Genomic DNA, 12260 nt, shown 5'->3' on the forward strand with positions numbered 1-12260 from the left:
CTTTAACAATGAGCCTGTCACCGTCACAGACATCATTTTTACTCTTCGCATGCATCTGCTTTCACAACAGTCTCCCAAGGACCTCTTGGAGGGACTATAACGGGACAAAGGAAGGAACACATGCTCAACGGATTTGTTCTTGTGTGTTTATGTCAATATTAATACAAGAAAACTGCTGCTCGTTCACTTTGCCAAACATTCTCCAGTAGAGAGACAGAGGACATGGCCTTGGAGGACATCATTACAGCCAGCTATAGCTGAATATACACAGAGGTTTAATATATCTACTTTAGGAAAAAAATGTATAAGAGGTGAAAGAGTACTGGAAACTGAGTTATATGGTAAAAGAAAGAATCAAAATGAAAGAATCTGGAGAAGTGTTGATGTGATGGCACAGAGAGAGAGACTGTGTGTGAATTGAGGAAGAGATAAAGAAAAAAACCTTCCCAGAGGCAGAGCTAGTAAATGACTCATCAGAGTGAATCAGCGATCAGGTCTATTCTAACAGTGCTACAATTGAACGGGTCCTCTTAAAAATTGGGCATAAAATGATTTCTCATTTTGCTGCAATATCCCCCCAGGTAGACATTAGTGCTTAAGTTATGGACCTGGCTGTAAAAGCTCCTGAGGTAACGTGCTGCTTGTCTGCCATAAATATTTTGGCGGCTTTGTATATGTATATTGTGATTTCAGCGAGGGTCCTTTTATGGAGAGGAGAATTTTTGTGCAAATAGACAGCAAACTTGATGCGATGCTGTGTGTCATTTCTACAGCCAGGTTGTCACCCTGTCTGCTGCGCCAACTCCCCAGGTGCTGCACATCACAGCCGAGACTCCATTCAGCTCTGATCGTTTCAACACATTTCAGTGGACACGCACACACATGTACCTCCAGAAACTTGCAACCAATACCACAAATACAGTGCCAAGCAAAGCAGACACACACACATACAAAAAAAAAAAAAAAAACCTTACATATGTGCCAAGCTTCATTTCTGCTCTGTTGAATCTGTTCATGTCACAGCTTTGCAGATGTTTTAGCCATGGGGACATGAACACTAGATCTGCACAAATTCTCTTTCTAGTCGTTTGTTTGGAACAGCAGGTTTTGAAATGATAATGAATATGTGGGCCAGGATCTCCCACATGGCATCATGTCTGGTGTGAAAACAGAGGAAACAGAAAAAAGACAGCAGCCCTGGAAAACAGCAACATAAGATTTTTATTTTTTTTTTCCTGGCAAATGTAAAAGTCTAATTCTGGCTGAACTAGAATGTTAAAGCAGTGATAAAACGTTGAAAAATGTGAATCGGGGGTTAACATGACAGTTAGGGTTGCCCATGTTGCTCATTTACACCTGGAAGGTAAATGGAATGATAATGTTACAAAAATACAATTTTGACACTCAGATTTTTTGGGATGTAGTGATAACTTACAGAAACGTATTTGTGATCATACAGTCAGGTGAAATAGAATGTAAACCCTCTTTCACTTCTTTGTTTTCATGTGTCAGGACATACGAATAATAGAACAACCGTGTGAGCTTTAAAAACCATCCTCAGAAGCTAATTTAAAAAAAAAAAAAACTTTTTTCACTATTGTGGAGGAATTTTGGTTAACTGTTCTTTAAAACATTACAACAGTCCATTGAGATTTAGGCAGAAATGTTTATGCAAAGTTCTCTTAAGAGCCACAGCACTTCAGTCAGATTGAGGTCTTGACTTTGAATGGACCTCTGCAGCATCTCGATTCTTTTCTTTTTCTGTCACTCTGTTGCAGATTTGCTGCCGTACTTGGGATCCTCGTCCTGTTGCATGACCCAATTTTAGCCAAGCTTTAGCTAGCAGACACATGACCTCACATTTGACCCCAGAATACTTTCGTATATTGAGGGGTTCATGATCGACTCAATGACTCGAAGGTGTCCAGGTCTCGTAGCTGCAAAACAAGCCAACCGCCGACGTGCTTGACATTTATGGCATGAGGTGTTTGTTCTGATTTGCTGTGTTTGGTTTTCTGCAAATGTGGTGCTTTGCATTGTCTGTCCAAAACATGCTGGGATTATTAGCTATCTTGAATGTTTTTCTCTTGTGAATAATCCTTCTCACTTCATAGTGATGAACCCCATAATGTGTTTGAAAAGGGTTTAAAACTTTTCTCGGGTTGATGGGCAGCAACAGTTGCTTCTCTAAGATCACTGTGGATGTCTTTCCTCCAACTGAAGGAGGGTGTGCTTTTTTTTTCTCACATGACTGCTTGATATAATGCCTACAAACACCAATACAGTTGCTCTTAGATACTGATTACAGGTGTAATAAACAAACACAACTTTATCTCTCTCTCTCTCTATCTCTCTGTTGCTTACATCGAGCCAAAAGAGTGGAGAAAAACAGCGGACAGTTTTTTTGACAAAGTCTGTTATTTACAAAGTATAAAAATGTTTAATAATGTGAATCTGTAGTCAACGTTACAGTCACAAAGTGCACAGGGTGACTGGTGCTAAGTTACAAATCAATGTTTTACCTGAAATACCTGAAACGATATGGACATATGGATTTGTTGGGTGGAATGATGACTCACGGTGACAAGTCTATTATCATATAATGCCTGCACGCTCCAACACGTGTGCTCTCAGCTTTTGATTACAGGTGTAATAAAAAACACATACACCAACCTCTCACACTCACACACACATGGACTCTTATTTCAGGCAGAGAGAGGTTAAAGACAAGAAGGGAGGGGTGGTGCACAGGTCAAATTCCACAGCAATATAATTCCACAGCACTGAGCATCCAAACAATCCTTTAGCAAGTGGCACATCAGAGGAAATGAAGCCAAACAACATGCTGCTGCATCCTCTGGACATGACAGCGGCCCCTCAGCCGGAGCTGCTGTGTATCTTTGGTACCGGGGACTTGGGGCGCTCTCTGGGCCTGCGTCTGCTTCAGTCTGGCTACAGAGTGGTGTACGGCAGCCGCAGACCTAACGACTGTGGCCCTCTGCCTCTGGGAGCTCAGGTACAGCACATGGCAAAAGCACTCAACACAAAGTTTATTTAAAAAATGCACAAAAAACACTGTGTATGTTCAAATCTGTCCATTCGCCCTCATGTTCTGAACGTGTGTTTTTTTTGTACAGGTGATGACGCATGCAGCAGCAGCCCAGTCTGCCAGTTTGATCTTTATTTGCGTTCACAGAGACCACTACGAATTCCTGGAGCAAATGGCACATCACCTCCAAGGAAAGGTGAATGAACAATTTATTAGCTGGATCCAAGAATTTACTTTAAACTGAGACTATAAGTATCTAAACAACAACACAAGCTTTCACATACTTTTTTATCATTCATTACATTTGTGAACTGACATAGTAGCAGCATACTTATTGTGTGAATTGTCAGTTGGGTTTATAACTGCTAAAAAGATCATTAGAAATTACTTTCTCAATACAATTGAGTTATATTTTTGCCCACTCCCTGTTAACTAGTCATACATTTATATTTACTTGTGGACTAATAATGATTGAAGTTAATTATGTCATCTGAGGGGACTTAAAAACAAAAACTAATATGTGAATATTTTCATTAAATAAGTCTTAATTAGACATTATCCTAAAGAATGCAGTGGTTACCAACCTTTATCATGTAAGACACATGATCGTGTCCATTTTCCAAGCTAATTCTGGGAGTAAGGTTCGTTTTCAAAGGACCTTGAGAAACATTTTTCTTGTGACATCTGAGGTGTCCCGCCCTACTCAGTGCTCAGTATGCCGATTCACAGCCAGAACTTGTGTAACAGTTCTGTCTATGCTGCACAAAATGTTTCAACATTTACAAATATTCCAGTTATATATCACACGTTTTCCTCTGTAACTGAAGTATTGTGTCATAAGACATTTAAGTTTTGTGCTGTATTACCTGAGGATGTTTTTAGTTGACAACTTATAATTTGACATTCACATCATGAATATTGTTTCCCTCTAAAACTGAAATTTTACCATATACGTACACCTTTTCCTTACTATTTTCTCATTGACTTCCCCACAGCAGTAGGGGCGTACACACAGCAGTGCGACCTAGTCATATTGCTTCCTTTTTTGTGAAGATTTTTACAAAGATAGAATTCGTAGAATGCTTTGTTGAATCTAAATCTTTTATTGGGATGAAAAGACATATTCCAATTCTCCTCATCTTTAACTAACACTTATCGTGTCAACAAATTGTAATACGATTTTTGAACGTGACTTTGCTCGATACTTAGATTTCCTTCCAGGAATTTAAAGCAATTTCATTCAAATTAGTCAGAATTTCTGAATCAGAAGGGACAAAGCAAAACACGACAGCGTTTTTCCCAACTAGTTTAATTTGGAGATTAGGTGGTGGAAATCCAGTTGGCAGTGATTTTCAATTTGAGCCACTGAATGCCTCTACATGCTGCATACTGGACCTTTAACACTGAAACAGTATTTAGTCTTTGACACAAAAATTTGAATTTTCCCAGTAACAACTTTGGATGTGTTTGACGCTCAATATCACTGCTTAGAGAATAGACTGTGAACAGTTCATACTCTCAATAGATATTCTGAATTTCTTGTGTTCAATGTGAAAGATGTAGGTATGAAATAAGATAACAACGATAATTTAAAGGATGTGTATTTCCTTCTATTCGTCAATGCTGATGCATTGATTTCTAGGTGCTGGTGGACCTCAGTAACAACCTGAAGAAAAACATGTATCCAGAGGCCAATGGTAGCTACTTACAGAGGTAACAAACTCCTGTAAAAGTACTGAAAGGGAAAAAATAAAATAAAAATAGGTGTGTCTAAGTATGTTAGTAGGATAAGCATGTAAATCCTTCCTTTGAGTTTGGCATTATATCTGTCTTGCACTTACAAAGATAACATAACTTTTCTCAAGCTAGCAGATTTTGGCTGTTGTGCAAAGAAAAATTGCAGCGATAGTTACCAAAAAAGGCTGGACATCCTGAGAATATTAATATTATCAGAAAGTTCTCCTAAACACCACTTATAGAATGAGACATCAAAACTCCTCAAAGAATCCAGAAGAATTGAAAAGACTGTGCAGGGCTGCAGCTCCCTTGGCAGGATAGCCTGCTGTGTGTCTATTCTGTTAAAGTCAAAACATTGATTTTCATCTTTTTGAGACAGTTTCTTCAACATCTGTGTGTCTGTAGACAGAAACAATATAAAAAAAAGAAAGCCCTTGTTGTGTGTTCTCCAGGCTAGTCCCCAAGGCTTTTGTAGTGAAAGGCCTTAACACACTGTCTGCCTGGGCCCTGCAGAATGGACTTCTGGCTCGAAAGCAGGTGAGAGATGGGAAGAAGTAAGTAATCTATTAGAGAATGTCAGTGGGATCATGGCAGAGCAGAGCCAGGAAGCTTCCAAGCATTAAGAAAGAATTTGATTCGACAAGAGGAAGGATAAAAAGACAGAGCAGGAGCTGGAGGGGGAGATTACCAGAATGATCGGATCATGATGAGAAACATTTAGCATCAAACCAGGAAATATTAAACGCTTTCAACATTTTTCATACAAAAACAAAGTGCCTCTTAGAGTTGAAATCACTTCAATACACACCCATGCAAAATTTAGGAAAAATAATTCATTAAATTAATCCAGCTGCTGATTATTGATTTTTGCTCTCTTTCCATAACAAGGCAACAGAAAATGAGGACACTGTTTGAAAAAGACACAAACAAACACGCTTTATGATGCCGCAAAGTTGAAAGACCAGTGTTTATTGCAGCCTTCGTTTCGCTGCTACAAAGAGAAACACAAACATTCCTGAACCTCTGGAGACCAAACCTGAATCTGCCTCAAATCCTCTTCAACACGAACAAGCTCTCGTAGATGCGCAAACAGACACAAACACGCTCTCACACATGACACACACACACACCTCTGCAGTGCTCTATTTCTTTGAAAGCAGGCAAAGAACGGGAGTGCTGTGTTTGAGTGTGTGTCTTCCTCAATGCATTTGTAGTTACAGTATATATTAAAGCACACACACCCATACCTGTAAGTGCGTGCTATTCCCTGGCCAGCAATTTGATTAGATCCACAGCGGGGCTGTGGCTCTGTCACATTTACATTCAGATGGAGATTTAGTCTGTCGGCCGTCCCCTGCTGTTACTGGTGCAGTAATGTAGGGAGACATGGCTGGCTGCCCAGTCCACTTATACACACACCTGGTGAAAACTGCTCAATCCTACCAACTCCCCTATTTGCCTGTCAAACTGCACTCTCTAACTCTCTCTAGCTCCCGGTTTCACTCGTCTTTCAAAAACAACTTAATCGTCTTATCAGAAAGCTGTGAGTGTGGTAATGAGGTTCAGCATGATGAGATCCAGGAATGGGATTACATATTGAGCACATGCATATGAGGTGGGCATATGTCTTTACATAGTTGAAAGCTTCCACAAATTTCATCAAAAAAAAAATTTACTGAGATGACAACGAGAGATGAAAGGAAGAAGCGCTCGCTGTGCAGACAGGCTGCAGGTATAAACTGTGCAATGATGCACTGTAACAGGACTCATCTAACAACAATCTTAATGCAGTTATTAGCAAGGGCGCAGCTTGTGAGAACGCAGAAAGGAGAAGCGTTGACATCTTTATTGATGTCTGATGTGTTTCTCAAGAAAGGATCTATCTAATTTTTTTTTTAATGACTGACTGATGGACAAAATAATCCTTCTGTAAAACAGGAACCTGAGAACTTTCCCATCATCAGACTGTCCTTGAGTGGTTACAACTGCTGCTGCCAATGTGAATCAGTCTTTTGAAACTGCTATAATGTCCATGTTATGAGAACTTAACAGTATATTTGAAAACTGTCCTCATGCTGAAAATGACACTATTGGTAGTAGATGTTACATATCTATTGTTGCATTTAAATTGTGATTAACATCATAATATTCATGAGGAAAGTACATTTAAAATCTCCTGTGTCCTCGTCACCAAGACAACTTGGATGATGGAGCTTTATAATTTGCAATAAACATGTTTTTTTTTTCTCAGCCAAACCAAGTACTTTGAATGCCTGTTTCTGACAAAATACTTAGCAATGGCAAAAATAAACACCAAGTGAAAATAAGTACAAAAAACAAAACAAGATAGAAAGAAAGAAAAATGGTGCTACAGTGGCTTTTAACTCTGTTGCTTTTAAGTCCTCAGACTTCCTTCATTCATGGACTTTGGGACTCCTTTCTTGTACTGGATATTCGAAACAAGCACCCTGCGTTGTTATTTAGGTTGGAGGACCTGCTGATATTTTTATATCACCGGGAAGACTGACTGTGTCATACATTTTGTTGCTCTGATTAGGAAACTTTTGACTGTAAATTGTATATATATATATATATATATATATATATATATCTATATACCATATAGATATATATATACCATATAGATGATCAAACTTCTTAAAGAAAATTCCCCAACCAATCCACGATCTATTCTGATACAACTAGCACTTGCAACACACTGCACTGCTTAGGATGAAGAAATGAAACAGAAACAGGGACATTTATATCTTTAGTAGAAACGAAGGGTTTAGGAAATGAGAAACTCATTTTCTATTTGCTCATTTTAAGGTATTTTTTTTTGGCAACAACAATTATAAAATATTACAGTTGAAGTATGTTTTTGTTTTTTTTAAATAGCATCATCGTGTTGCAGGTGTACTTGTGTGGGGACAGTACAGAAGCGAAGCAGGTCGTGGCACAGATGGCTACCAAACTGGGCCTCACTGTTCTGGACAAAGGGTCTCTGTCAGCAGCAAGAGAGCTGGAGGACTTCCCCCTGCAACTATTCCCAGAGTGGAGGCTGCCTCTATCCATAGCTGTTGGGCTCACTGCCTTCTTCTTCTTCTACCTCCTGATCAGAGATGTCATCTACGCATACGTTGAAAACGGCAGCGACATCTCGTACCGTATCATTATTTCCCTGGCCAACAAAGTAAAGATTTACCGCTTCTGTTTAGTCTTCAGCATGGTGGTGATGTATTGTTCCTGTTTTGAGAGGTGTAATCCATGTCTGGGTTTTTTTCTCCCATATTTTAGGTGTTTCCAATTGTTGCACTCGTCATGCTGTCTCTCTGTTACTTGCCTGGTGCTATAGCTGCCTTTCTTCAGCTCTACAGAGGGACCAAATACAGGTCAGACATCAAACAGGGCCGATAAACTGAATAAATAAATGAATGAAATAACTTGGTTCAGCTTTACTATTGGATTCATTATTCTGGGTGTGTAAGGTACCTAACTCATTTTTGCATGTTCCAGACGCTTCCCTAACTGGCTGGATCGCTGGATGCTGTGCAGGAAGCAGTTGGGTCTTATTGCACTGGGCTATGCTTTTCTCCATGCCATCTACACATTCATCATTCCTATTCGCTATAATGTCAGGCACAAACTCATCTCACGCGTGGTGGATGAGGTAGAGCATAGCGGTCCAAACCAGTTGCAGTATTTCTAGAATCTTGTACAATGAAGAACCTGACATAAAGCTTACATTTTATATATATATATAATTCATTGCTTATCCTCCTACTTGTCTCTCCCTTTCTTTAGATGAAGGATAATAAAACCACCCCATTTTACTTTGATAACACAGAGGCATGGGGCACAGACTCGTTCCTGGCCCTGGGAATGCTGGGCTTCTTTCTTTTTGTCCTGTTAGGACTAACATCCCTGCCCTCTGTGGGAGGCACCCTCAGCTGGAGAGAATTCAGCTTCATTCAGGTCAGAGCTCGGTTGGAAATGTGCAGTCCTTTGTGTGCATGTGTATGAGTGTGTTTGCCTGGGTTAACCTTTAAAGCTAACACACATTATCAGTCATGTGCAGTAAAACCATCACTGAAAACATCTTTTAGGGCCTTTGTAGTAATCTATTTTTGGACTTTCAAAGTTTTTATCAGAGTTATTAAAATGTTCCAGAGGCAGAATGGCACTCCTCTCCCAGGAGTCAAGTTAACTAACTGCCCAACACAGGCACTCAAAGTGAAAGTCTAGCTGACTTTTGCCCAAGATTTTAAATGTTAAGTTATTCATTAAATAGAATTATGATACCTGGTATAATTCCCTGTAGGAACGTTGTTAATGCAGGTCACAGGCCCATTTGTGTAAAGGTCAAGTCCATAGGCAGAGAAGAAATGGGACTCAGAGACAGAATTCTAGGTCAAGATAAATCTTTTAATCTTGTGAGAAGAGTTGTGAAAAACATTAAATGATAGGTATTGATTTACAGAAACTTATATTTGTTTGTTGGAGTTGTGATCGTTGTTGTTACAGGGGAATTTACACATGTAAATGCTCATAAAAGAGGGATTTTCCATCCCAAACTGGTTAAATGGGGTCCCAGATTATCATTACAAGGGATAATACTGCACCACATCAATGTGAATGATTCTTTATTGTGCTGTTTGCTCCTAATGTAAGTCACAGCGGATGTGAACATCAGCAGCCAAATGCTGGAAATGTAAATGAAAGCGCATTATCCACGTAATTAACAATAACTGAGCCCCAAAGGCCATTGGTGTGCTACAAAACCAATTATTCTGGTACAACTGTGGAGCAGTTTGTATTTTTAGCTCATTGTAACACTTAACACAAAATTAAACCAGACATTCAAATTCACATCTATTAGGAAAATATCACAGTAGTTTTATTTAGCTGAAGTAGCTTTCGTCTACTAAAATAGCCAGCGTGTACTAACTATTAACTATGACCAGCCAAACATACATAAAATAATATTTGTGATATGAAAATGTGTGTTTGTGTTTACAGTTGGTGACAACAACACTTAATAAAAATTAAAAATAAACTCTTGTCAGAGCAGTTTCACATTTTGGAAAGTAGCTTAGTCCATCTTGGACAATCCATCACATGGAACTCTGGGTAACAGTCACCATATAGAGGGAAATACATCTTTATTTAATTGTATGCTACCTTTAGTGGTCACCATGAATAGATGGGGACATCATACACAAATAAAACAAGTATAAAAAGAAACAAATGAACAGTGTGAAAAATCAATCCCACATCAGAGGATAATTGAACTAGCACATAAATGTTAACTTAAAAAAAAAAAAATAGAGGAGATCATCAGGCTCGACCGAAAGAAACACAAGAGACCACAAAATTCCTGCCTGCTTGATGCAGACAGAAGTCATGTACCTGCTTCGTATAGCATTTTGTAACTGGCACTTTGGATTATTATTTGCATAATGTGAGCTGCTGTTATGAGTCGCCATGCTGTTTATGTCTACCATAAAAGTTTATATGTGCACTTTCTACAGTTTATCTTGTCTACACTGGGTTTAGCTGTTATCTACGAGGGAGAGCAACAGATAAAGGACTCCGCACAGTTATCTGCATCCTTGGTCTACCTGTGTTGATGAAATATTATATGTTGACAAACCGGAGAGCAGATTTGACAGGCGCTACAAGTCAACTATTGTGTTGGCTAACACATGTTCATTATGACATTTAGAAATCCTATTTGGACCAACGTGTTCTATGTATTCCATGCAGGTTGTTGACAACTTTCTATAGATTATCTATGTTGCAAATAAGTTACCAGCAGAGAGTGAGCTTGCTTTAGTTTAGTCGAGATCATTCTAGCTCAAGAGAATAACTGAAAAAGGAGAAAACAGCTTTGTTCCTTTAAAGGTGGGGTAGGGGATCTTTTTCTGGAACATTTTTTTACATATTGCTTGAAATACTCTTCACACCCCCATTGCAACCAATTAATTAAAAGTTTTGACATTAATATGAAAAGTTTTAATGGCCTCTAGAACGTACAATCTAGGAAAAACAGTATCCAATCATTGTGAACGGACCGTTCACAATGATTGGATACTGATGCCGTCTATCAAACTGCAATCTGCTCCTCCCTCCCCCTCCCCCCCCGTGCGCGTACCCTGCTCCGTGAACGAATTAAGCGCCCAGAAGCTTGGCAGGAAGCTAAACTAGAGCCAGCTTGGCTAGCACCTAGCATTATTAAACGTATAGTTAGCATATACTAAATACGGCAGCGATCGATGCTTGCTGTCAGAACAGCGCTCGTGCACCTTCGTGCGCGTTCATGTACTCTAGAGGCGTGCCTTCGGGGGGAAAGTGAAGAAAAGGGTTGGGACTTTTTACCGGTGTATTTTCAAAATGCAGCTTCGCTGGACTCAAAATCCAGGATCTCCTACCCTACCTTTAACTCACTGATTAAAATATTTAATCTCTCTTGTTTGATCCATGAAAAACTGAAGGTTAACAATAATAAATCTTGATTTCAGAGAGATTAAGTGCTTGATTTCTTGTCTTCCCTGCAGAGCACTAAATTCCTCAGAAACATTTAGCTTCCACGAAGGTGGATTTTGTCTCAGTTCTCTGTGTTTATATTTCATGCATATATATTCTATTTGTTTTTCAGTCTAAGCTGGGCCATCTGACTCTGTTCATATGCACGGCACATGGCTACATTTATGGCTGGAATAAATTTCTTCGCCCCGCTACCTACAAATGGTACACCCCTCCGGGATACATGCTCTGTCTTATTGTGCCTTCTGTGGTGCTGGTGCTCAAACTGCTCCTCCTCCTCCCCTGTGTGGACCGCACCCTCACCCGCATTAGACAAGGCTGGGAGAGAACGCAGCCAAGGGAGGAAATGGATGAGATCAAGGCCACCAACCTGTGAACTGTGATCTTTAAGTCAGTGTGGCAACTGATTATTAACAGGTTGATTCATGTGTTATTTTGGCAGGGAAAAAAAAAAAAAAAAAAAAAATCATACTTAATTAAAGATGTAAATTATTTGTAAATTGTAAATAGTTGTACATTTTTTATTAATTCTGCAAAGGAGAGGCCTAAATTGATGCTAGCCAAAGAGCAAAAGAATAAACAGTCTGGTTTCTGTCATCCAAATGGACAGCCCTCCATGGATATTTGAGTGTCTGCGTTGTTTGTGTGAAAAAGATTACTTCTATTTCCCCAAATGTGTTGAAAAACAGATTGATATCTCCCACTGAACCCATTGCTTTGATAGATACAGGCAGTAGTTTCTGTTTTCCACTTTTCTTTCCCTTCAACTGCCTGCTATTGTATCCTTGAGTGTGCTCTCTTTTCAGGATGTTATTGATCTCCCGGTTTGCCAACACAAACAATCACTCTTTAAACTCGCTTTGCTCTCAAGGGCATGCAAATTGCACGCTGAGACACACATGATCGTGCTATGTTTACACATTTATGC

At 39.4% G+C, this 12260-nt stretch overlaps 1 protein-coding gene across 1 annotated transcript; it reads left to right on the forward strand.

Moving 5' to 3' along the window:
• Positions 1-2570: 2570 nt before the first annotated feature.
• Positions 2571-11708, forward strand: LOC142380587 (metalloreductase STEAP4-like). Its single transcript, XM_075466499.1, has 10 exons — positions 2571-2580; positions 2808-3016; positions 3138-3245; positions 4692-4762; positions 5239-5323; positions 7701-7979; positions 8084-8178; positions 8303-8456; positions 8591-8761; positions 11445-11708. Exons 1-10 carry the CDS (start codon positions 2571-2573, stop codon positions 11706-11708), a joined length of 1446 nt encoding a protein of 481 aa, XP_075322614.1.
• Positions 11709-12260: the final 552 nt, after the last annotated feature.

Source organism: Odontesthes bonariensis, chromosome 5 (assembly GCF_027942865.1).
Source record: "Odontesthes bonariensis isolate fOdoBon6 chromosome 5, fOdoBon6.hap1, whole genome shotgun sequence".
In the NCBI taxonomy this organism is placed as follows: domain Eukaryota; kingdom Metazoa; phylum Chordata; class Actinopteri; order Atheriniformes; family Atherinopsidae; genus Odontesthes; species Odontesthes bonariensis.

Bases quoted from the DNA above. Each gene is read 5' to 3' on its own strand.
- LOC142380587 (XM_075466499.1), top strand. The intron at 4,763-5,238 runs GTAACAAACTCC...TGTGTTCTCCAG, and splicing joins AATGGTAGCTACTTACAGAG to GCTAGTCCCCAAGGCTTTTG. The intron at 8,762-11,444 runs GTCAGAGCTCGG...TTTGTTTTTCAG, and splicing joins GAGAATTCAGCTTCATTCAG to TCTAAGCTGGGCCATCTGAC.